This window comes from Cajanus cajan, chromosome 2 (genome assembly GCF_000230855.2).
Source record: "Cajanus cajan strain Asha chromosome 2, NIPB_CcT2T_4, whole genome shotgun sequence".
Classification (NCBI taxonomy): domain Eukaryota; kingdom Viridiplantae; phylum Streptophyta; class Magnoliopsida; order Fabales; family Fabaceae; genus Cajanus; species Cajanus cajan.
In genome coordinates, this window is record NC_138518.1 from 27,837,897 (window position 1) to 27,863,868 (window position 25,972).

General features: G+C 36.0%; 1 protein-coding gene across 1 annotated transcript; it reads right to left on the minus strand.

The window, feature by feature from the left end:
* Positions 1–20,964: 20,964 nt before the first annotated feature.
* On the minus strand, positions 20,965–25,680 carry NUB1 (ubiquitin-associated (UBA)/TS-N domain-containing protein). Its single transcript, XM_020360174.3, has 11 exons — positions 25,281–25,680; positions 25,076–25,198; positions 24,871–24,967; positions 23,962–23,997; positions 23,240–23,427; positions 22,990–23,092; positions 22,374–22,555; positions 22,228–22,305; positions 21,842–21,944; positions 21,677–21,770; positions 20,965–21,568 (listed from the first exon to the last, which is right to left on the minus strand). Exons 1-11 carry the CDS (start codon positions 25,577–25,579, stop codon positions 21,174–21,176), a joined length of 1,698 nt encoding a protein of 565 aa, XP_020215763.1. The 5' UTR covers positions 25,580–25,680; the 3' UTR covers positions 20,965–21,173.
* Positions 25,681–25,972: the final 292 nt, after the last annotated feature.

Below are 25,972 nucleotides of genomic sequence, written 5' to 3' on the forward strand. Positions count from 1 at the left end.
TTCATTATGATGTGATTGTATGTACTTTGCATATAGATATTTTCTTTTCTCACCATATAAATTGTGGATGTTTTAGGTGAGGAAGATCCGGCTTTGAGTGGCATCTAGGATACGAACAGTTGAATTGTGGGTGTGCTCTGATATTGTGACATCGGGGCAGAGAATTCTAGGATATAGATTTTTATATGTATTTGGAGTTATACATCGTCTTTTGAAAACAATTTGTAACTCTTAAATTTTACCTTCCAAGTTTTATTTCTAGTTATTTTAGAAAGAAGAGTTATGAAGTTTTATGTGAACCCTTTTACCAACGTTGAAAAATTTTATTCTTTAGTTTATTACATGATTAATATTTATAAATGTGTTGGGGTAGTAAGGGTGTCACACAAGTCATCACTCCACTTTCCAAAAAAGATTAAAACACAACGATAACTGTCGCAACCCGAAAACTTCCGATCTCGCGACTAATGGTTTAGACATCCTTTTGTAAATCTCATCAATTAAGGAATGCCCGGACGCTAGACTAATCCTTAATCAATGGTTTTGAAAATATGTTCATGGAGTCGCCACCAATGTTTTACTCAAAACATTGGAAAAAGAAAAGATTTTTAAAAGTCCAATAATGGCCTTGATAACCAGAATTGGTTCGGGGGTCGGTTACGTGTAGGAAAGGTATTAAGTACCCCTACAACGCCCTAAATCGGTACCCTATGATGAAGATAACGTAATAAGAATTAATAGTTTAAATATTTAATCCCCTTTATTAATGATTATTTACATGAAAATTGAATTACACGATGAACCCCTAAGATATCTACATAATTGCGTTTATTATAGTAATATGTAAAATAAAAGAAGAGAAAGATAGAACAAGAGATTGATGAGTAATACCTCGTAACAAGCTTTGTTGGATCTTCAACTATGGAGGTTTTAAGTGTTTTTTGGAAACCTTTCACACTACAATTGCCTCACAATACTCAAGAAATACAACAGGAGAGAGAGAGAGAGAAAGAAAAGGGAGAAATTTCGAGCTCTAAGAAATGCAGGACGAAATTTTGGAGGTCCCAAAAATTGTGGCCGAGATTTCTATTTATAGGCATCAGATGTGGGCCAGAACGACCCGTTCTGGATTCTGAACGGCCCGTTCCGAATCTGAACGTTATGTATATTTTTTGTACCCTAGAACGGCCCGTTCTGAAATGAGAACGACCCGTTCTGAAATGAGAATGGCCCGTTCCAAGGTATACGTTTTAGCCCCCTTGGATTGGTTTGGAACGGCCCGTTCTGGTCTAGAACGGCTCGTTCTAACCTACCATTTTTAGGCCTTTTAGGAGCCTCAGAACGGCCCGTTCCAAATTGAGAACGGCCCGTTCCAGACTTGGGAACGGCCCGTTCCAGACTTGGGAACGGCCCGTTCCGGGCCACTAAAAATAGTTGATTTGGGCTTTTGGGCCCTCTGATGTCCTATCTCGTTGTTTTGTGCCCCCGAACGAAATTGGGTGACTACAGCTACCCCTCTTTACTTGTCCTTTGGAATAGTTGTGTTGCTTTTCCAAAGGCAAGTAAAGACGTAGACATTTTTTCCGGGTCTTCTTCTCATCTCTGTGTTGATGCTTCTACATTACTTCCCTCGGACAAGTGTATTTGCTCGTATCCTCACCCTTTAGAGCAGTTGAGCATTGATTGCGTACTCTATTGGGTAACAAGGTTGACAAACTGTACACGATCTTCAGTCTTCGAGTAGAAGCTCCATTGTTTCTCTTGTGATAGTGAGGTGAAAATTCAGATCTCCACTCTTGTTTTGACAATAGATACCTTCTCGTTGTTTCCTTCGGTTAGACGGTGTTCCCTATATCCTTGCCCCTTGGAGCAACTGAGTGTTGGATTGTATGCTCTATTGGGTGTCAATGATGGTGAACCGAAACATCTAGGTTTCAAGATCCATGTGAATGCCCTATGTCTCTTGCTATGTCCGAATCTTCTCCTTTACTTCAGCAGTGTAGATGCCCCCACACCATTTCCTTCGAGTAGATGGTGTTTACCTATATCCTTGTCCCTAAGAGCAACTGAGTGTTGCTTTATATGCTCCGTCGGGTGATAAGGATGGTAAACCAAAACATCTAGGCTTCTGGTCTTGATGTAGATGCTTCCTACTGCTTCTGCTTGTCTCATGGTAGTGTGTTTCTTCATTTGTAGCTTGTTAAAGAGGGAGTATATTCTGAGCTCAGCCTCTCCAAGCTGGACTGATATTTAGGGCTTCAGCTGGCCCATTCTAAAGGTAGGTAACCCTCTTTATTGTTGTAGTATTTTCGTAGCCTCTACAGGCCGTAGTATTTTCGTAGCCTCTGCAGGCCGTAGTATTTTCGTAGCCTCTACAGGCCGTAGTATTTTCGTAGCCTCTACAGGCCGTAGTATTTTCGTAGCCTCTACAGGCCGTAGTATTTTCGTAGCCTCTACAGGCCGTAGTATTTTCGTAGCCTCTACAGGCCGTAGTATTTTTGTAGCCTCTTCAGGCCGTAGTATTTTCATAGCCTCTCTAGGTCGTAGTATTTTCATAGCCTCTTCAGGCCATCTGCTAGTGTTGATGATGTGATTGCCCCTTGATGAGGATTGTTGGTAAGTGGTGCCCTTGTGTTGGTAGGCGAAGGAATAGATGGTTGAGAGAGATTCTAGTGCTGCCCCTGCCATGTGAATATTGTGATCCCTCTCCAGACACCTTTTTGTGGTAGGTTGGTAAGAGTTTGGTATTGTTTTTGTCAATGTGAGTATTGTAATGCCTCTCCAGGCGTCTGCTTGTAATAGGTTTTTTTTCTAAATTGTGTTTTCTTAGCTTCGGCTTTTTCATATTTGATGCTTGCCTTTTTCTGCTATTTTTCTAAATGCTTCGGCTTTTTCAACATGTATGAAGATTGCCTTTTTCTGTTTTATCTTTTGTTATCGTCATTGGTGGAGGGATCCCATCCCATGATGATGATATTTGCTTAATATTTATTGACGAGTATTATTTTGGAAGCCACTCCTAGCTTTGGTAAGGAGACCATTCCTAGTCTTGGCATTCTCTTGAATCATCCTTCATTCAATTGAGGAGTAGGGCGTGATGGCCTCTTCATGCTTGTGGACTTGATTATTCTTCCTCGTCCGGTTCTATCCCGTCTTGCTATTGACATGTATTTTGTTTCTTGGTGGCTATATGAAACCACTTGTATGGAATGCCCTTGTTGGGGGCTATGCTTTTTGACATGATCTTGACTTTAAGGCACTGTTTAGTTGTTGATCTTTTTTACGAGTGCTTCGGCCTCTTGATTCCTCCGACAAGGGATGGATAGACACAGACAAAGAATGCAAGAATGCAAAAGAAAATACAAAGCAGGAATGGATTGGATATTTTTTTTTAATTTTGTTTTTGAGCTTATACCCTTTTATTCACACTTGGCTCATATGCATGTTATGCAATGATGCTTCTATGCTAATGCTTAAAATGCAAATTTATTCTTACTTTCAAGAAATTAATCTATGTGCATTGATCAATGACATGGATTGTTAGCCTTTAGCCTTGTCAAATTCAGTGTTGCTTCTCGAACCTGAGGTTTGCGTAGTTCGACCCTCTCGCTTGTACCGGATATGATATGTTAGCCCTTAGATCAGGTGTACCTAGACTGTTCTAGGACACCTCCATCTTTTCCTTGTGAGCGTTCACTGTGCATACTCCGTGTATCTCTCAAAATTATCTTAATGCCATGTAGGTCAAGAGGAATGAGAGGAAGGGGATATATACATATATATTTTTTGTAAAAGTTTTGGTAGAAGATTTTTTTTCAAAAATGGTTTATAGAAGAATGGCTGGCCGAGGTAGGCTAGTGGTTTAGGTTGATGAACAAGCACATTCAAAGTGAGGAAATCATTTTCAGCGTTAGCTTATTATTTCTTTCAAAGTTAAGCGATGACATGGGATTGCATATTGGTTTAATCCCCTTTATTAATGATTATTTACATGAAAATTAAATTAGATGGTGAACCCCTAAGATATCTACATAATTGCGTTTATTATAGTAATATGTAAAATAAAAGAAGAGAAAGATAGAACAAGAAATTGATGAGTAATATCTCGTAACAAGCTTTATTGGATCTTCAACTATGGAGGTTTTAGGTGCTTTGTGGCAACCTTTCACACTACAATTGCCTCACAATACTCAAGAAATACAACAGGAGAGAGAGAGAAAAAAAAGGGAGAAATTTCGAGCTTTAAGGAGTGCAGGACAAAATTTTGGAGGTCCCAAAAACTGTGGCCGAGATTTCTATTTATAGGCATCAGATGTGGGCCGGAACGGCCCGTTCTGGATTCAGAACGGCCAGTTCCGAATCTGAACGTTATGTATATTTTTTGTACCCTAGAACGGCCCGTTCCAAGGTATACGTTTTAGCCCCCTTGGATTGGTTTGGAACGGCCCGTTCTGGTCTAGAATGGCCCGTTCCAACCTACCATTTTTAGGCCTTTTAGGAGCCTCAGAACGGCCTGTTCCAAATTGAGAACGGCCCGTTTCGGACTTGGGAACGGCCCATTCCGATTTTGGAACGGCCTGTTCCGGGCCACTAAAAATAGTTGATTTGGGCTTTTGGGCCCTCTGATGTCCTATCTCGTTATTTTGTGCCCCCGAACAAAATTGGGTGTCTACAATAACTTCCTTGTAGTAAATATGTTTTGTTTAATAACCTTAAACACCAAAGCCCACCTTGGCCAGCCATTCTTCTAAAAAAACCCTTTTGGAAAAAACATCCATTCTAACAACCCTTTTGAAAAAATACAAACATCCCTTCTTTCTTTTCTCTTGACCTTTATGGCATTAAAATGGTACCGAAAATATACACGAAGAATGCACAGTGAATACTCACAGAGGAAAGATCGAGATGTCCCCGAACAGAGTTGGGAGACGCTTGACTACACATCGACTTGATAATCAATGAGCCACTAAAAGCTTGGGTCCAAAGGAACACATCTTGACAATAATCAAAAATAGCATGGATAAAAAGGAATCGTCATCATTAACCTTAATGCGTACAGGTTAATTTCCTGACATAAAAAGAAAAAAAAAGAATTGCATTTTTAGGAACAAACACATGAGCATAAATTGCATCGCATGCATATGAGGTAGGGGCATATGAAAGGGCATTACCAAAAAAAAAGGGAATGAATAATAAAATCATTCATGTCTTGCATTTTCATTGCATCCATACATCCATTCATTTTACTGGGTCAAAGGAGTCATCAGCATAAGGTACTCGTAAAAGCTAAATAGCCAAGCATGAGCCGAATGGTGTCCAATGACAACCCTAAGTGATTCTATGTGCCCACTAAGCAAGGACATATTAACAGTGGAATAGAATGGAATCAACCAAATAAACAAGTCTGTAGCAGAAAGAGGCCATCATGCCTCACTTCTTAACCAAATGAAGGATGATTCAAGAGAATGCCAAGATCAGGAATGGTTTCCTTACCAAAGCCAGGAGTGGCTTCCAAAATAATACTTATCAATAAAGATTCAGTGAATAACATCATGGGAATAGATCCCTCCACCAATGATGACAATAAAGAACAAAAAACACGAGAAAAAGGCAAGCTTCGTAAATGAAAACGTCGAAGCATTTTAAAAAAAAAATAAAAAAAAAAGGCAAGCTTCAATCATGAAAAAGCCAAAGCTAAAAAAATAAAGTTCAAAAAAATATTTCTACCACAAGATCAGCGCCTGGAGAGGCATCACAATACTCACGTGGTAGGGGCAACACTGGAATCCCTGCCAGCCATCCACTTCTCTGCCCACCAACCCAGGGGCACAACAAACATCTCTTGTGATGGAAGAGCATGGGCTAAAGGCCCAACCACTAGAGCTATGGCTAGGAGGTTACTTGAAGATTTGACTGCTTCAGAGCTTAGTGGGCCCAATGGGCTTGGTGGGCCTAGGGTGCTTCTCACTTGGGCTTTAATTGATTGAACACCATGTTTAATTGTATTTTATTAGTATAGGAATTTACTTTAATGTTGGTCTTGTATTTTGACTATAGGTTAGGGTTTAGGTGTCTTGGGCTTAATTTTGGGCTTCTTGGGCTTTGGGCTTTTGATACCCAATATTGGGCTCATTCTTATCCTTGTATTTTTTCCTATTCATTGTATTCATTAGACCATTGTATTTTGGTCATTAGATTAGGTTTTAAGGAGGAATTATTAAACATTGAGAATTAGGCAACATTAGGTTAAATTTGATTTGCATTTAAGTTGAATTTAGAGTCACATTGTTTGCGCCACCTTGGCTGAACAAGTGTGACACAAATTCAACCCTAAATGCTAATCAAATTCCACCTAAATGAACACTAAGCACTCATGTGACCGGATCCTATAGGTGAGTTAAGTTTTTGAATTCAAATTCAAATTTGAATTCAAAAACTTGGCGCCACCTTGGACTAGTACATTGGCGCCAAGTGTGAGCCAATTCCGGATGCTATATTTGCTACCTCCTTAGTCTTTTGTATCACTTTTGAACATTATAGAAATTTGTGAGCCATTGGCCGAGTTTCCTCTCTCAAAAGTCTCCAACCTCTCACCTTCAAAAACCCTAGGCTAGTTGTCTTCTTTCCTACTTTTTGAAGTGAGAATCCATTGATGCTTGAGCTTGGATGCTTCCCTCCTAAACTTTGGAAGAGTGTATCCGTGAGTTCATAGTCTTCAAGTGTTCTTAGTTGTGGAATCAAGTCTCTTTTGAAGAAGATCCGGCCTAAGCAATTCCGTGGAGAAGAATCACCTTCACTTCTCCTAGTTTTGCTATCATTTTTGGTATCAAGAGCAAGGTTCTTCAAGGAGATAAGTTGCTTCCATTTTTGTGTCCGTGTTCTTATTGTTCTTGTGTGTCTTGTGTCTTATTTGAGTTCTTCTTTTCGGATCTATGTTGTTTTGAATTTTTTGTGTTCTATAGATCCATTGTTGATTGTTCTTGATTTTCTTCCACAATCAATGTTTTAGGAACTATTTGCTTGTGCTTATTTTGAGTTTATTTTGAGTCTCTCCATTCCTTGTATGTGTCCGTGATTGGACCTCATGCATTACATTTAGATTTTGGTTTTGAATCTATGTTTTGTCTTAGAAGTTTGTGTTTAGTCTTTATATGTTGCAAATTCCTTGAATAGCATGTTTAACCTAGTTTTATTTTGAACTTTGTGTCTACATATTGCTCTCGGTTTTGCTTCTCTTTTGCCTACCTATATGTGCTTTTTATTTTACCTTATTGTGTTCATAATTTACTATTAGTCCTAGCAAGTTTCTTTAGAGTTAGGTTTCTATTGTGTTCTTAAGTTTTCAAATCACTTTCCATTGAAAATCTTATAAAAAAATTTTGACTCAAAATTTCAAGTGCTTAATTCTACTTCTAGTGCACTCTTTCTTGTGGATTCAATTTTTAAAAAAAATTAGAGGCTGAAAACAGAGATAAAACAGAGCTTAAAACAAAAGAAAAGACCTAAAGTTCAAAAGAAAAAGAGTTCAAAAGGAATCAAAACCAAAACCTAAAGACTAGTGCACTAGTTTCTCAAATTTACTTGAATTTTGACCTAATTTTTGGCTAACTTGTAGTCTCGGTTTCTATAGCTTGGAATCATAGAAAAATTTGAAACAAAAGGCAAACACCTTCTCTGGAGTCTTAATTTGAGACTAGAAAAAGAAAGAATTAAAAAAATATATATATAAGACATTTTAAAATGCAAAAGCCGTGAGGTGTTTTTGGAGAAAATTCACTTGATTCCTTGTTATTGTTTTGACTACTACTTTTGCTATACTTATCCAATTGCTTTCAATTTTTTTTTGTTTTGTTCATCTACTCTAGTACCTATCTAGGAACATTCCTAACTGAGTGCTAGCTTTATTTGGAGTCTTATTTTCCAGTTTTACTTGTTGAACCTCTTTGAGTCTTGTCATATATACATATTACTCTTAACTTTTGGTATAAGCTTTTCAAATTGTGCTTCTATTGCTTGTCTAGTTTTCTTTCAATAATTTCCCTGTGCTGGAAGTGGCCTCAAATCCTTGTTCAAGGATCAAGCATTGCTCAACAAAGAGTAGGAAAAGTTTGGACATTAAGACCTTAAAATTTGACCTAAATTAGTGACCAAAACTTCTCCTAAACTTCCTTCACTTGAGTGACCATTCCTTTCACCTTGTGAGGCAGCCACCATTAACCTCTTTTGTTGTGATTCTTTGCAGGTCCAGGAGCATCAAATTTGAAGGATTAGTGGCGGATTAAGACACTTAAACAAGTGTTAGAAAAGTTGAACACAAAACCGTCACTAATTGGTCACCAAAACCGCCATTTATTGCTTTCTAGGCTAGTTTAAATTTTGCAATCTCTCTTGTATTTTAAAATCAATTTGTAAAGCTTGGAGGGAGTATTAAGAAGCTGGCAGGTATATCTAACTCCTTGTTAGCATTCTCACGTGTAGTACTAGTGGAAGTGGCTTGAAAATTTCATATGTTTCAAGCTTCCACCTAGGGCAAACCGACTAGTTGATTATCCTTGCTTCCTTCAAGTGTTTGAACTTTAATTGTGTTTACTTAGTTGCTTAAATTCGTCTAGACTTGTGTAGATTTACTTGCTCACGTTTAGTTTAGTCTAAAAAAAAAACAAACAAATTGCGAAAAAGCATTCAAAATTTTTGTGAAAAGTTTTGGGGAATTGGAAGTACCACAAAGGAGTTTAGTGATTTCCACTTGAAAAGGCTTGGTTATTAAGTGGTTCTTTGTAGCTCACCTCCCTTGATAGTGAAACTTGTACACTTAGACTTCCAAGTGTTATTTTCATTCCTAGAAAATACCAAAAACATTTTATAACTTTTTGCATAGCATATAAAATCTTATTGCTTAATCATGAGTCAACATTCTCAAAGTAGTAGTGACTTTGAATCTCCTAAAAGTTTTAAAAGAATTGTCAAGGAGGTTGAGGCACTAAAACTTTTGAAGCATGATGAAATACTTCAAAAAAAAAAAGAAAAACTTGAAAAGGAAGTACAAATCATGGCTTTAGAACAAGAGATTCAAAAGATTAAGCAACGAGAAGAAAAACTTTTGAAAAGATTAAATAAAAATAAAAGTCCAAAAGGTTCTTCTAGGAGCTCAACCAAGAGCTCCAATGATTCTCAAAGTCAAAATAATGATGGTAGTATACAAATGGATGCTTACTATCAACCCCCACCTAGGAGAGTCATTAAAGAACACAAAGTGAGGGAATCAAGGGTTGATCTCCCTTACTTTCATGGAAAAGATAATGTGGACACCTACTTGGATTGGGAGATGAAAGTGGAGCAAATCTTCACTTTTCATCAAGTAGGTGAGGAAAGAAAAGTTCCTTTAGCCACCCTAGCTTTTCAAGGACAAGCCATGTATTGGTGGACATCCTTGGAAAGAGAGAGAAGACTTCACAATGATCCTCCCATCACTTATTGGAATGAGTTGAGGAGTGCTATGAGAAGAAGGCATATTCCTTCTTATTATAGTAGGGAGCTTATGGATAAGCTCCAAAGACTCCAACAAAAGGGTATGAGTGTTGAGGAGTATAGACAAAAAATGGAGTTGTATCTCATGAGGGCTGGGATAAGGGAAGAAGAAAGATTGACCATTGCTAGATTTCTAAGTGGTCTTAATTTTGACATAAGAGATAGAGTTGAGTTACTCCCTTATAGGGACCTTGATGATTTGGTCTAACTTTGTATAAGGGTGGAACAACAAAATTTGAGAAAAACTTCTTTTAAAGGTAAAACTCAATCTAGCTCTTATGTTAAGAAAGACTACAAGAGGGAGGGTCAATTTGATACCTCTAAGAAATTTGGCAAAGAAAAAGAAAAAGAAAAAGAAAATGAGAAAAATAAAAATATTGTCACTTCTAGTAGCAAAACTAGTGATATCAAATGCTTTAAGTGTCTTGGGAGAGGTCACATAGCTTCTCAATGCCCAACTTAAAAGGTGATGATTTTGAAGGGGCAAGACATTTATAGTAGTGTTGATGAATCTAGTTCCACTACTTCAAGTGACAGTGAATCAAGTGAGGAAGACCATCCCATTGAAAGTGCATATCCTTGTGGTGGTCAACTTCTAATGATTAGAAGGCTTCTAGGAAACCAACCTCATGAGTCTCACCTTTCACAAAGAGAGAATATTTTTCACACAAGGTGTAAAATTCTTAATAATGCTTGTTCTCTCATTGTGGATAGTGGGTCTTGTTGTAATTGTTGTAGTACAAGGTTGGTGGAGAAGCTTGGTCTTACTATTATTCCCCATCCGAAACCATATCAACTTCATTGAATTAATGAAGATGGGGATATTAATGTTAATAATCAAGTGAAAGTCAAGTTCTCTATTGGTAACTATGAAGATCAAGTGGTTTGTGACATAGTTCCAATGGAAGCTTGCCATATTTTGTTGGGAAGGCCATGGCAATTTGACAAGAAAACCATGCATAATGGCCTTACCAATGAAATCACTTTCACCCATAAAGAAAAGAAATTTGTACTTCATCCTTTGTCTCCTTCACAAGTGATAGATGATCAAGTACAAATGAAATTGAAAAGAGAAGAAGAAAAAAAAAACTTGATTAAAAAAAAAAACAAAAAGGAAAAGAAGCATAAGTCTTCAAAGAAGAAGGAAGAGAAATCTCTTTCTATAGAAGGAATTCAACAAGAAACTTTAAAACAAACCCTAATTGTTGAAAAACCTTCTTACCTTCTTCTTTGTAGAAGTGTGCTTCAGTGTCATAATTTAAGCATTGAACTTAGTTCTTTACCTCCTCAAGTTTCTCATTTATTAAAAGAATTTGATGATATATTCCCTAGTGAAGGTCCAAAAGGCCTTCCTCCTTTTAGGGGTATAGAACATCAAATTGATTTTGTGTCTGGGGCTAGTCTACCCAATAGACCAGCCTATTGGACAAATCCTCAAGAAACTAAGGAGATAGAGAACCAAGTCCATGAATTATTGAATAAGGGGTGGGTACAAAAAAGTTTGAGTCCCTGTGCTGTGCCTGTATTGTTAGTGCCCAAGAAAGATGAAAAATGGAGAATGTGTTGTGATTGTAGGACCATTAACAATATCACAATCAAGTACAGGCACCCAATCCCTAGACTTGATGATATGCTTGATGAATTACATGGTGCCTCTATATTTTCTAAAATTGATCTTAAAAGTGGTTATCACCAAATAAGAATTAAAAAGGGTGATGAGTGGAAAACTTCTTTTAAAACCAAATTTGGATTGTATGAGTGGCTAGTTATGCCTTTTGGTTTAACTAATGCACCAAGTACATTCATGAGGCTTATGAATCATGTCTTGAGAGAGTGTATAGGAAAATTTGTAGTTATTTATTTTGATGATATATTAATCTATAGTAGTTCTCAAGATGATCACTTAGGACATCTTAGAGAAGTTATGATGATCCTTAGGGAAAACCAATTATTTGCAAATCTTGAAAAATGTACTTTTTGTGTGGATCATGTGGTTTTCCTAGGGTTCATTGTAAGCAAAAATGGGGTTCAAGTGGACCCCGAGAAAATCAAAGCCATTCAAGAGTGGCCCAAGCCTAAAAATGTGAGTGAAGTTAGGAGTTTTCATGGACTAGCAAGTTTTTATAGAAGATTTGTGCCTAACTTCTCTAGCATTGCTTCACCCTTGAATGAGCTAGTCAAAAAAGATATTTTATTTGATTGGACTTCAAAGCATGACCAAGCATTTCAATTACTTAAAGATCAACTTACTAATGCACCCATTTTAACTCTACCAAATTTTGAAAAGACTTTTGAGCTAGAATGTGATGTATCAGGAGTTGGCATAGGAGCTGTGTTATTGCAAGGAGGACACCCCATTGCCTATTTTAGTGAAAAACTAAAAGGTGCCTCCCTCAATTACCCAACCTATGACAAGGAGTTGTATGCATTGGTTAGAGCTTTACAAACTTGGGAACACTATCTTGTGTCCAAAGAGTTTGTCATTCATAGTGACCATGAGTCACTTAAATATTTAAGAGGTCAAGGTAAGTTAAATAAGAGGCATGCCAAATGGTTAGAGTTCCTTGAACAATTTCCATATATCATTAAATTCAAGAAAGGAAAATCAAATGTGGTAGCTGATGCTTTATCTAGGAGACATACTTTGCTTGTGTCTCTAGGTACTCAAATTCTTGGATTTGATAATATTAGGGAGTTGTATGAGGAAGATCTTGAATTTGGTGATAATTATAAAAAATGTCAACAAAAAGCTTTTGATGGTTTCTATATGGTTGAGGGGTACTTGTATAAAGAAGGAAGGTTATGCATACCCCAAGGATCCATTAGGAAATTATTAATTAAAGAGAGTCATGAAGGTGGGCTTATGGGGCACTTTGGAGTTGAGAAAACTCTTAGTTTGCTAAAAGAAAAATTTTATTGGCCCCATATGCGAAAAGATGTCCAAAGGCATTGTTTTAGATGTTTGGCTTGTTTACAAGCTAAGTCTAAAGTAATGCCTCATGGTACATACACACCTTTGCCTGTTGCTTCTTCTCCTTGGGTAGATATTAGCATGGATTTTGTGCTAGGTTTGCCTAGAACCCAAAGGGGAATGGATTCTATCTTTGTGGTAGTGGACCGTTTCAGTAAAATGGCTCATTTTATTCATTGCCACAAAGTAGATGATGCAAGCAACATTGCAAAACTTTTCTTTAGAGATGTGGTTAAACTACATGGACTTCCTAGGACTATAGTTTCAGATAGAGATACAAAGTTCCTAAGCCACTTTTGGAGTGTTTTATGGTCAAGACTAGGAACCAAACTCCTCTTTTCAACTACTTGTCATCCTCAAACAGATGGCCAAACTGAGGTAGTGAATAGATCTCTGTCTACTATGCTTAGGGCAGTCCTAAAGGGAAATCACAAATCTTGGGATGAGTTTTTGCCCCACATCGAATTTGCCTACAATAGGGTAGTTCACAAAACTACCAATATTTCTCCTTTTGAGGGTGTGTATGGGTTTAATCCTTTAACTCCTTTAGACTTGATACCTCTTCCTAATGTTGAACATTTCATTCATAAGGAAGGGGCTTCAAAGGCTGATTTTGTCAAGAAACTTCATGAAAGGATTAAAACTCATATTCAAAATCAAAATGAGAAATATGCAAAACAAGGAAGTAAAGGCAAGAAATCTATGATCTTCGAGGAAGGTGATTGGGTTTGGCTTCACTTAAGAAAAGAACGTTTGCCAAATCAAAGGAAGTCCAAACTCAGTCCTAGAGGAGATGGTACAGCGTATCAATGATAACGCTTATAGACTTGATTTACCCTCTGATTATGGAGTCAGCACCACTTTTAATGTTAGTGATCTTAAACCTTTTGTAGGTGCCAGTGATGATGAGGAAGAGTCTTCAGATTCGAGGACGAATCCTTCTCAAGAGGGAGGGAATGATGGAAGAGCATGGGCTAAAGGCCCAACCACTAGAGCTATGGCCAGGAGGTTACTTGAAGATTTGACTGCTTCAGAGCTTAGTGGGCCCAATGGGCTTGGTGGGCCTAGGGTGCTTCTCACTTGGGCTTTAATTGATTGAACACCATGTTTAATTGTATTTTATTAGTATAGGAATTTACTTTAATGTTGGTCTTGTATTTTGACTATAGATTAGGGTTTAGGTGTCTTGGGCTTAATTTTGGGCTTCTTGGGCTTTGGGCTTTTGATACCCAATATTGGGCTCATTCTTATCCTTGTATTTTTTCCTATTCATTGTATTCATTAGACCATTGTATTTTGGTCATTAGATTAGGTTTTAAGGAGGAATTATTAAACGTTGAGAATTAGGCAACATTAGGTTAAATTTGATTTGCATTTAAGTTGAATTTAGAGTCACATTGTTTGCGCCACCTTGGCTGAACAAGTGTGACACAAATTCAACCCTAAATGCTATCAAATTCCACCTAAATGAACACTAAGCACTCATGTGACCGGATCCTATAGGTGAGTTAAGTTTTTGAATTCAAAAACTTGGCGCCACCTTGGACTAGTACATTGGCGCCAAGTGTGAGCCAATTCCGGATGCTATATTTGCTACCTCCTTAGTCTTTTGTATCACTTTTGAACATTATAGAAATTTGTGATCCATTGGCTGAGTTTCCTCTCTCAAAAGGCTCCAACCTCTCACCTTCAAAAACCTTAGGCTAGTTGTCTTCTTTCCTACTTTTTGAAGTGAGAATCCATTGATGCTTGAGCTTGGATGCTTCCCTCCTAAACTTTGGAAGAGTGTATCCGTGAGTTCATAGTCTTCAAGTGTTCTTAGTTGTGGAATCAAGTCTCTTTTGAAGAAGATCCGGCCTAAGCAATTCCGTGGAGAAGAATCACCTTCACTTCTCCTAGTTTTGCTATCATCTTGCCCATCCACCTAGGGGCAGTCTTTCATTCTACAACCATCCATCAACAATCAAACAATCAATCTTCAAAAGGACTCAGCATTGCGCCTGGAGAGGCATCACAATACTCATAGGTCACCCATTTACTCCTTTGCCCACCATCACAAGGGCACCACCTACTAGCAATCCTCGTCTTCATCAGACGTCCTCCCAAAGAAAAGGGGCAATCACATCATCAGCATTAGCAGGCAGCCTGGAGAGGCCAAGCATAATAATACTCAGCATTTATTCCTTTGCCCACCATCACAAGGGCACCACCTACCAGAAATCCTCATCTTCATCAGACGTCCTCCCAAAGAAAAGGGGCAATGACATCATCAGCATCAGCAGGAAGCCTGGAGAGGCCAAGCATAATAATACTCAACATTCAGCAGGCAGCCTAGAGAGGCCAGCCATAATAATACTCACCGTTCAATAGGCAGCTTGGAGAGGTCAGCCATAATAATACTCCCTCTTAAACAAGCTACAAATAAAGGGAAACATTATCACAAGAGAAACAATGGAGCATCTACTCGAAGACTAAAGATCAGGTGTACAGTTTGTTAACCTTGTTACCCAATAGTGTACGCAACCAATGCTCAACTGCTCTAAAGGGTAAAGATACGAGCAAATACACCTATCCAAGGGAAACAACGCAGAAGCACCAAAGAGATAAAGAGAAGACCCGGATGAAATGTCTACATCTTTACTTGCCTTTAGAAAAGCAACACATTACTATTCCAAAGGACAAGTAAAAAGGGGCAGCTGTAGACACCCAATTTCATCCGGGGGCATACAAACAAGGAAATGGACCTCTATTATCAAGGAAAGGAACTCCCGAAACAAGAAAACAACAAGACAGGACATCAGAGGGCCGAAAGCCCAAAACAACTAGTTTTAGTGGCCCGGAACGGGCTGTTCCAAAACTGGAACGGGTCGTTCCCAAATCTGGAACGGGTCGTTCCTAAATTGGAACGGGCCGTTCCGAGCCACCTAAAAGGCTTAAAGACTCTTGGTTGGACCGTTCCAAACCAATCAAAGGGTCTAAAAAATCTTGGTCTAGAACGGGTCGTTCCTAAACCAGAACGGGCCGTTCCAAACTAGTAAAAAGGCCTAAAAACCTAGTTTGGAACGAGCCGTTCTAAGCTTCACTTACACATTTGCCCAATTACTAGCTTCACTTACACATTTGCTACTTGCTACCCCATTATTAAATGTCATTTCTTTCAAATTAATGAATTTCGTCTTGCATATCTAAAATCCAGTCATTGTCCTTTAGTGCTTCCTCTATTTTTTTCATCTTGATCTTTGAGACTAAAGTATAGTGTTAAGTCAAAAGACGATCTCCTAAATTCAAAGTTTTAATGCTAACAAACAAAACATTTTTATATAGAAGAAGTGTTTGTGAAAATATCTTTGAAACGTATCTTTGAAAGGCTTATCCGATGAAGTGTAAGACGCAAATTGTCTATAAGACACAAATCATATGTAAGACGATTGTTAATCAGATGAAACATACAATCTGTCTCATAAACATTAAATATTTATCATTTATTGAGACTAATGACAAAGTTCGCTTTGAATGTTTTATTTCTTAACAAACAGAATCAAAAGACCATTTTGGAACTCACAAATTTGTTAAAGATAACCAAATCCCTGAAATCACAAGGAAAAGCAAATAAAGTCATTACTATAGTTGCTCTACATTGACATTGTTTCTACAAGCTTCGTTTGGTATGAAAAGTTGATAAGTAGCCTTCTTGATCAAATAAGAGGTATTATTTGGTGAAATACATTTTAATGCTCACATTAAATGTGCCAAATGGTTACCTACCACCATAAAGAAAGACGATGAAGATAGACAAAAACTAGGTCATCTACAACATAACCATCCACCAAGCAGAGTCATCCAACCTAATCTTGTCCTTCTTTCATACCAAGTGTGATCATTGCAATCAAACAACATGGAAAAGCAAGGGTAAGCTTGTTAAGTAATCAACATAATAACAACATAAGGAAGTAATAACTTCATCAATAAAACATCAACTCAAAGCAACAGGTTAGTTTCTAACTTAAAACATAACCACAACTTCAATTAATCACAACTTACAACATGTAGAACTTTCTCACCATAAGTAACTTCAATCATTTAAACACAACCAAGGCTTCATCACATATATCAACTTATGGAAATCTCCTACAAATAAGGTGAGTAGTCTAAGTGGGTTTACCCTACCGAATCACAACATCTTACCTGTCTTCTCTAGGTCAAGTATAAACAACTTTTAAGCTCTTGTTTAACAACTTATTTTGATTTCTCAAGTTTTTCCACTTAAATTAGGAAAGTTCAATACTACTGTTAGGGATAAAACAACTTAGGTGCGAGCCTACCATGGCCCTAGCAAATTGACCATCTTAAACTCGCTAAGCGAGGCGATGTCACATATCTAGTAATAGTCTCTACTAAGAAGTGTTATTTGAAGCTCACTAAGATAATTGTTATGGCTAAGCAAGCTTTGGTCTTTGTGAAATCTCATTGAGTGAGTTTTCCTCCCTAGAATTAAGGTCGACCAGCGACTATAGGTCGCTCAACAAATCTCCTATTCTACTAAACTCTAAGTTATTTGATAAATATTGTTGTTTTGTTGAGTAAGATGTATGGTAAAGTTTTAAAGAAGATATATGATTAACTTAGGATGGTTTTGATAAAGTTGCATGTTGTTCTTTTTTTGTTTGTTTATTAGTTGAGAAATTATTAAGTTTTGTGTTTGTTAAATTATAATGTATTTTGTAAAGTAGAAATTTGTATGCTAAAGTTCATTAAGTTGTAAATCATTCATTTCAAAATGCATTTTTTTTTCAAAAGTTTAAAGTTAAACTAGAGGAGAATAAGTTGTTTTATCATTGTAAATATCTCATTGTGTGGATCTAAAGTTGTGGTGCTCTAAAAGAGCGTAATGATGAAAACTTTTCATTAAGAAAGTTGTCTCTCAAGGAAAAGTTACTTTTTGAATGTTGTCTCCTTTAGGTTTTATATGTTGAAAACAATATGAGGTCAAACGGAGCCATACTTGCCATGATTAATGACCATTGAGTAAGGTACAAAGTCAGGGGATAAAGTAAGCCCTAACCAAGTGCTAGAAAGGTGTGTAGTATTTAGAGGATAGGTGTTAAGCTAATTCTATTTAGAGCTTGATTGATGCATACCAATGTTGTGTGAATGATAAGGTAACTTAAGCTTTTTAATAGCCTTTTTAGGCTTCTCAAAGTTTACAAGGTCAAAGGTATTACAAGGTAATTCTCATAAAGAAAATATGTAAGTTTAAGTACACTCAAGAAGATAACTTCATAGGCAAGGATATGGTACCTTAAAACTTGTCTTTGGTTTCATCTACTGGACAAATAATATAAGAATAACAGCAAGAGATAAGACCAAGAAGGATACAAGTTGATGGAGGATCATCCATAGGAAACTCACATTTGAAGACTATTGGACATTTAACTAAGTCCATGGTTAGAAGGCTTCTATAGAGGAGGTGTTTCCTAGACCTATGCTCTATATGAGCATTGAGTATGATTCCTTTCTTTAGTCTCATATTCTCTATTGTACATATCTTGTATAGGTTGAGTTATTTTACCTTGTATATAGTAGATACATGTATAAGCTTATTTTCCCTTTGTATTTGTAAGGCACCTTTATCTTTCTTTGTAGGTCATACCTTTAGAATTTTAGAATATGTTGCTTGGAGAATTTTATTTCATTTGAGCTTATATTAAGGGTCATATGTTTTAAGAGTATTTTTTAAACTTTAATATTTTAGAATGGTGCTAGAAGCAAATGTACGGTACAACAAGTAAAAGCCCAAATTACGTCTAGAAATCGTGTTAACTTTTGTTTATTTTATTCAAGTATAATATTTATTTGAATTTTGCTTTTGACAATTTATCATTTGTAAATATATTTTTTTAAAAAAATAAAATATCTATTTTAAATTATAGAAACTAAAAGATAAAGAAAATGAAATTATGGAGAGAAAAAATATTTTAATCTAAATAAAATAATAATTAAAATATTCTTTTAATCATTATAGTTTCACTTATTTTATCTTTTAATCTCTATAGTTTAAAATATATATTTTTTAATTCTTATACTTATATTTTTCAATATTTTTTAGTCTTTAGATAAGTTTTTTGTCCTTATATTTATAAATTTTTTAATCCTTATAATTCTTTTGTTAATATTTTTTGTAACATTGTCTCTTATGTATCGATGTGACAATTATTGATTCAACTTTGTTTGTCTGATGTCAAATTTATTTTGCTAGAAGGATTCTAAATTAGATGTCGACGCTTTGTGCTTCTTTTATATTCTCACCTACGATGTCTATTGTTTTTATTTTGCTTGAGGGGAATAAACTTAACTGATATCATTCAAAATAAGAGGTGTAATACATGTTGGAATGAAATACAAAACATGGGAGCTAGCATAGTATCTTGACACCCTAGCTAAGGAGTGAGCGACATGATTTGCTTGTCTTAGGATGAACCTGACCAATAGGTTCAGATGAGAGTTGAGTAGAGAACGACATTTGAGTAGAATGTGAACATATTCTGAATAATAGTTATTGGAGTTTAGGATGTCCTCCACAACTTGTTTGGAATCCAATTCTAGTATAACATGGGTATAACCTTGATCACACACCCAACAGATGGATTCTAGGAGAGTCGTGGCTTCTGCTTCGTGGGACAGGGCCACTCCATAGAGCCATCCTGACTTGGCCTTGATGAGGGACCCAGTTGCATCACGTAAACAGATTCCAAAGCCCACTTTGTTGTCTTCCTTAAATATGGTTGCACCAACATTTCCTCTGATGAAACCTACTTGTGGGCACATCTAGCTATTAGGAGATGATGACTTTTTGGGAGGAGGATGTTTCTTTGCACATGCATGCTTCCATTCCTCAAACTTCTGCATGGCTTGGGAGATAACATGATGAGGAGTAGTACGATGTCTATTGTTAAGACATTATTGTTTTTACCTTTACAAAATTGAAGACCTCTATCACGTCAAAATAAAACAGACGTTATATATATATATATATATATATATATATATATATATATATATATATATATATATATATATATATATATAAATTAACAATAGAGACTAAAAGGATTACAAAAAACTACAAATACAATGACTAAAAAGATTTATCTTATACTATAGAGACTAATAATGATTGAAAAAAGTAAATATAGGAATTGAAAAAATAAATAAATACAGGAACTAAAAAAATCTATTTTAAACTATAAGACTAAAAGGTAAAGTGAAACTATAAGAATTAAAAAAGTATTTTAACCTAAAATAATTGAATGAAAATTTAAGTTTATAATTCAGAGTGACAACGCAAAATAATGAATTTGATCTTTTTAAAGTGAAAAGTGTTCTTAAAAAATATTGTCCCTTTATAATAGTCATTTAAATTTTTTTACACATATCAAGAAACATAATAAATTTTCTTATTTTTCATAAAATAATTTTAATGTTTTTTATTATACTCTCTTTCATTTTTGTTTTGTAATAAATGTATATTAATCGTAAAATAATTAAAAGTTAGATGAGATATAAATGTATAATTGACAACATAGAAATTAATGTTGTCTTGAAATTTAAAAATAACAAGTACATAGAAAAAAAAATTTCTAAAAATTCAACAAATAAAGAGATAGGGAGTAATTTTTATTTAACATAGTGATTAAAATAAAAATAATAAAATTATTGTAATTTTATCCTTAGGTGATATATGGTGTATGAAAAAAAATTTACTTTATTGAGAATCTGAAATTGAAATTGTTAGTTTTTCATATTTGATTTGTCATTAAAAATAACACTCCTATAAAATATTATTTCTTGAAAATGATCTTCGCATAAATTTTTCACAAAATTATTCGAGGTAAAAAAAACTAACTTTTTTGAAATAAAAATAAAGTTTTTAATGCCATAAAAGAATTATATTACTTTTTATATTTATTTAATACTGTAAAAATTCTTGATTCTTAGATGTTAGTTCTTTACGTTTGGTTTACGTTTGGTTTACGTTTGGTTTGCAATTGTTTCTCGAAAATAATTTATGCATAGATTCCGACAAAATTATTCCCATGAAAGAAGTTAAAACCAAATTTTATCAAAGCAAAACTAAAATTTTAATAAGATAAAAAAAAAATATATTACCTTTATTTACTTATTTAATATAATAAAAATCCTTAACTCTTAGGTAACATTTATAACCAATCAAACAGATTCACATAATTCCTAAATCATAATTTTCAAGCATTAAAAAATTTATCGCTTAACAAACATTTACTAAAGTATACCTTTCAGCTTTCACCTTAAACTTTGTCAAATTCATGATATATGGGCTTAACGCCACGGTTTGAGCGCTTAGTGAGAGTAAGAAATTCCTTTGTTCGAGTCTCACAAATCACGAAACGGCCATATATCGAGAATAATCTCGATGTGTTTACCATGTATTTATCAGGAATTTCAAATTTTCAATAGCAAATTAAGTGTCTAAATACTAAATGGAACTACTATCACAAAAACCTCCAGGGTATGAACACATTTTCATATGTACTTATGGCGCTATTTACATCAGCTCCCGCAACGAAGAGCATAAATTATCTATATCATCCTGCTATTTACATTAAACCGATCATTATTCATCAAAATCATTTTTTTCTTACTGGGAAGCAACCATTTTCCCACCACTACCTGCAGACTCAACCAGGGCCAGATACTCAGATATGGCTTCCCCTTCTACATTAACTTCAATGTCATAATCAGCCAAGGCATCTGATTTCGCTATATCTGCAGAGAGCTCATCTTCCATCTCTACATCTCGTTCTGCTGATTCACTGTAAGTAGATGGATCTTCAGCCTCATTCATCATGTCTAGAATATCAGAATTAACATTGTCCGGTAAAGGAGCAGATGAACTTGCACCACCATGGAGAGCGGCGGTTGAATTTTCTTTGGGATGTGTATTTCCGGCCGCAGATGTGGGGTCAGTCTCAGGTGCTGTCAGTCTTTCCAATACTTGTTCTATAGTACCACCGGCCTCAAAGGCAGTAACCACTGCAAAGAAGCAGCGGTATCAGAACTCAATAGAACAACCCTATATTTACTATAACTAGGTATTACGTTAGCACATTGTTGTGCCTTGAATCTAAAAAACTTCTGTACCTCTTGATCTTTCGAACCCCATTCGCACAACTTCTTCAATTGCAGAATCTTTTTCCTGTTTCTGTTTCTTCCTTTTCCTCGACTCGATATTAGCCTTCATGTTGATTAGAGTAAGTAAAAATACTGTTTGGATTTACATAGAATTTTTTTAAAACAAATAGTAACCTGTAAAGCAGAATTAGTTTCCGGATTTGTCAAATCATCCAATGCTTTCTGAGTATCATTTTCATTTTTTCTAAGGGCTTCAGCAGCAAGCTCTTTTTCAAACCTGCCAGAGTAGCAGTGTCAAGCCGGACTAGTACAGTATGGTCATGTGAAGCAGCTTTATAATACTAGTATGATTAACTAACAGAACACAATAAGAAATATAATGAATTCTTCATGTTAGAATTGCATGTATGCATGCAACGCTAGAGGATAGAAGCCACGCATGAATAAATAAATTAATTATAAGTGCCACAGCATAGGTACTTGCATTAAGTACAAAGAAGTAGCCTCTTTACTGCACCAAATATCAATACTAGACAATACAACACAAAAATAACACTTACCCAATAGAGACCAATTCCTTCAATCTCTCTAGATCTACAGCTTTTTTTAAAGGTGTCATCCCATAACGCTTTTGTTCCCTGGAAGCAAGCTATTTAGAAAGAGTAACTAAAATAAATAATGTTAATAAACATTTAGTATCACTGACTTAATTTCATTTCTTCGCTGAATATCCTCCTCCTTTTTTTGCAATTTCTTCGCCTTTTCCTCAACAAGAAAATCAATGGCACTCCCAACATCTTGATTGTTCATTCGCAATGCTCTCTTTGCATCACGTTCAAAGAACCCCATGCTCATAACAAGTGATAGGGCTTCATCTGGCACTTGCAGCTGCAACAAAAACAAGACATTGATTACAAGAGGAGAAAAGTACAGAATGTCTATTTGGCTGGACAGTTAAGTTCTTTCTCTTCTTCTTTGAAAGATAAAAAGGGGGTAGGGGGCATAAAAATAAATAAATAAATAAAAAACTTAGTCTATTTCAAAACACCTGAAACCAGAGGGATTTTCAATATCTACTGGTAGTGGTGCCTTCAAAATTTAAAATTAGTAATGCTGAAATCTTAATGCTATAGGAGCTTGAGCTTGAGCTGATCTTTATCTCATTGATGTGCATCTTGTAAGACTATGTTATATGTCACAGCAACCAATAAACATAGCAATAAAACATGGAGACCAAAAAATAGAACAGAAGCGTAAAATTTTGACTTTCTTTCTTCTTCCCAATTAATTTTTCAAAATATGCTATAATACTTTAATCACACCTGGAGAAATTTTGCTCTTGCAAAGCCCAATGCTTTTCTTGATTTCTCCAACTGCCCAGTATGATATGCCACCACCCCTTCAAGCAGCTCTAGTCTCAAATGCCTGTGAATGAAGGCAAATTAATCAGCTTACAAGTTGAAGAAATAAGTGCTGGAAATCAATATATGTTGAATTTCATGCCAGGAACATCTAGAGACGTTTTAATTTTAAGGGGAAAAAGAAAAAGATAAACAATATACAGGAACTGACAATGCAAGTTCTGGATAACGGCCTCCTTGTAAGAGTCTGAGGCGAAGAGAATCCTTTCCATGGGCACGTTCAATTCCTGCCCTAGCCATTTCTAGACGCTTTCCTGCATCTGAGAGCCATCTGATGTCTCGTATCATAAAATAGCACCATACCATGTCTATTTGTAGTATTGGAACATTGTCGATAAGCTGAATAGACAGAAATTGTATTCAGAAAATGAGATTTGTGTGAAAGAATTTGGCTCCTCTGATGTGAGGGATGAACTATAGAGAAAAAAAGTGCAGTGTTATATATAACCATTGATTGAAAAGAAAAAAGAGTCAAAAGTGTGTTGAAATACATGCGCACATATAACATTATGTTCTTAAAATCCACTGCCTTGACATTTCAATCAAGGTTTATAACAACACACTTTCCCCTTTAAAGTGCACCTCTACCTTTAGACGATGCCCCCAAACTATATTCCCTTTAAAAGACAACTTTTTCCTAGGTAATTCAACTGCCTCATTACAAAATCCATGCATGCAACAAACTCTTCGGAGGGAAAAAGGTTATTCTGACATGAATTGTTTTGGAATAAACAAAAGGAAAAGACACCCGACACACAGTTTTCAGTGTAATAAGTATATTATTACACTATACTATGGCTTGACTCAAATATACAACTTTCATAAAAATTCTGCCATCTGCTCAAATGAGGATATCGATTATAGATTACTCACCTCAATGACTTTTGGATCACAAAGAGAGAATGCCTCCTGCAAAAACAAATTAGATTATGAATTCTGGAACTAAAAATGTAAGAAAATAATATTAAAAAAATCTATACCCAAAAACAAATTAGACTGAAGAGAGGCCAATGCGTGCAACTTCATGAATTATAAGCCATGGTCATCCAAAATAATAATAATATAGCCAAAATCCTACCCAAAACGCCAAGGTTAAAGAAAGAGGATAAAGACATCAAAGAAACTATGTCTAAACCTCCTTGCCCTGTTCCCTAACAAAGGCAATTAACTTTAAATCAGACAACGCTCATAAGTCAAGTGCCTATTCCTCACATTAAACTGAGCACAACAATGACAATTGACATGTTATACTGAACAGCATCGTTGCATTCGACTTCCAGACTTACTAATAATGAATAATTAATACATGCATCAGTCGGGTAACGTTTAATTACAATTTACATCATGATCCGATCACAAACTGTCATACAAGGGAAAGCTTGTTAACTTTTATAATTGCTTCCTTAAAAGTCATGTCAAGAATGAGCCCATACGAAAAGAAAAAAAAAATTATGACGACAATACATCACTATTAAACTCATTCATAACAAAACATTCTGTATATTTAAATACCAATTTAAAATCATGTTCAATACAAAAATAAATAAATATTCCAATGCAAAAAAAGAGTAATTTTTTGTTTATCAACCCAATTGTGTTCAACTCAACTGATTTCCAAACACACCCTAGTATATGTTTGGATACTAGTTCAAAACCACGATCAAAACACGTCTTTTGATGCATATAAAAAGAAAAGGTTGTAAAAATAAATTTTTTCAACTCTAGTTAAGTTCAACTTATAGCAGTTTTTAGAAAAGATGGAAATTAAAGTAAGGAAGCAACCTCTCCCATGGTAAGCACTTCGAGCGCATCTTTATAATTCCGCTGTCTAATAAGCCGCTTCCCCTTGGCATGAAGCATCAGTCCCATCATCACTGCCCTGCCAAACACAAAAAAAAAAAAAAAAAAAAAAAAATCTCCAACTCCAATTTCAACCACAGAAAAGCCACACACAGAGAGAGTTATGACACACATAAATTATAAATACCTCTGATCAGTTTCAGAACCCAAACGCACTTTCTGTCCACTCTGATCCTCCACTTCAATATTGAAGTCCTCAACCGGCAACGCGCCATCCGCGTGCCTATCCGCCATGGCAGTCGCAGCAGCCCTGTCCACACCCAACCAAACCAAACCAATCCCGTCAAAACGACGTCGCATTTCGCAACCAAAAACGGGCGCGTGTGACTCACCTTATACGCGCGAGCCTGTTGGCGCGCTCCTCCTGCGCGAGGAGCGAGTGTCCCTGCTGCGGGGAGGCGGCGCGCGTGGCGAGGATCTTGGCGTTGTTTCGGATGCCGAGCTGCGAGAGCGTCCGCGGCGGAACGGCGTCGTCTTTGAGGATCCTGCCGGCGCAGATGAGGTTGATGGAGTGAGAGGGAGTGTCGGATTGCGCGGCCACGTGGTCGCGGAGGGCGGCGAGGGTCCAGGCGTCGAGGTCGACGGCCTCCACCACCCCCGCCCATGCTCCGCCTATCTTCAATTTGGCCATCGGAAAGACACCCTGAGGAGTGAAGAAGGAAAACAGTCGTGCTTTCTTACTCAGCAATGTATCGCAACAAAACAACTGAGGTTAGGATATTATTCTCTTCCCTTGGGTTTTAACGTCTCAGACAATTTAAAGGACCAATAAAATGATGTATAATAAATTTTATCCTCCCTTGAATTTCGATACTCAAAAAAACAAACAAACAAACATAAAAACAAACTATTGATCTAGAGTATTAATTAATTTAATTTGATTTCATCAATTTTTTTTTATAAAATTTAAATTAAAATAAGATAGATTTTGTAAAGTTAAAATCAACTATTAATCTATTTGATTTAAGTAAAATTACAGCGTCCGAAAATTTTATTTAAATTATTCTCTAAAAATTAAAATATT

Coding starts and splice junctions, on each gene's coding strand:
- NUB1 (XM_020360174.3), bottom strand. CDS start 25,579: ATGGCCAAATTGAAGATAGGCGGAGCATGGGCGGGGGTGGTGGAGGCC. Junction 22,556..22,989: donor CAAGAGCAAAATTTCTCCAG/GTGTGATTAAAG, acceptor TTTTTGTTGCAG/CTGCAAGTGCCAGATGAAGC. Junction 21,945..22,227: donor AAGGAATTGGTCTCTATTGG/GTAAGTGTTATT, acceptor CTACTCTGGCAG/GTTTGAAAAAGAGCTTGCTG.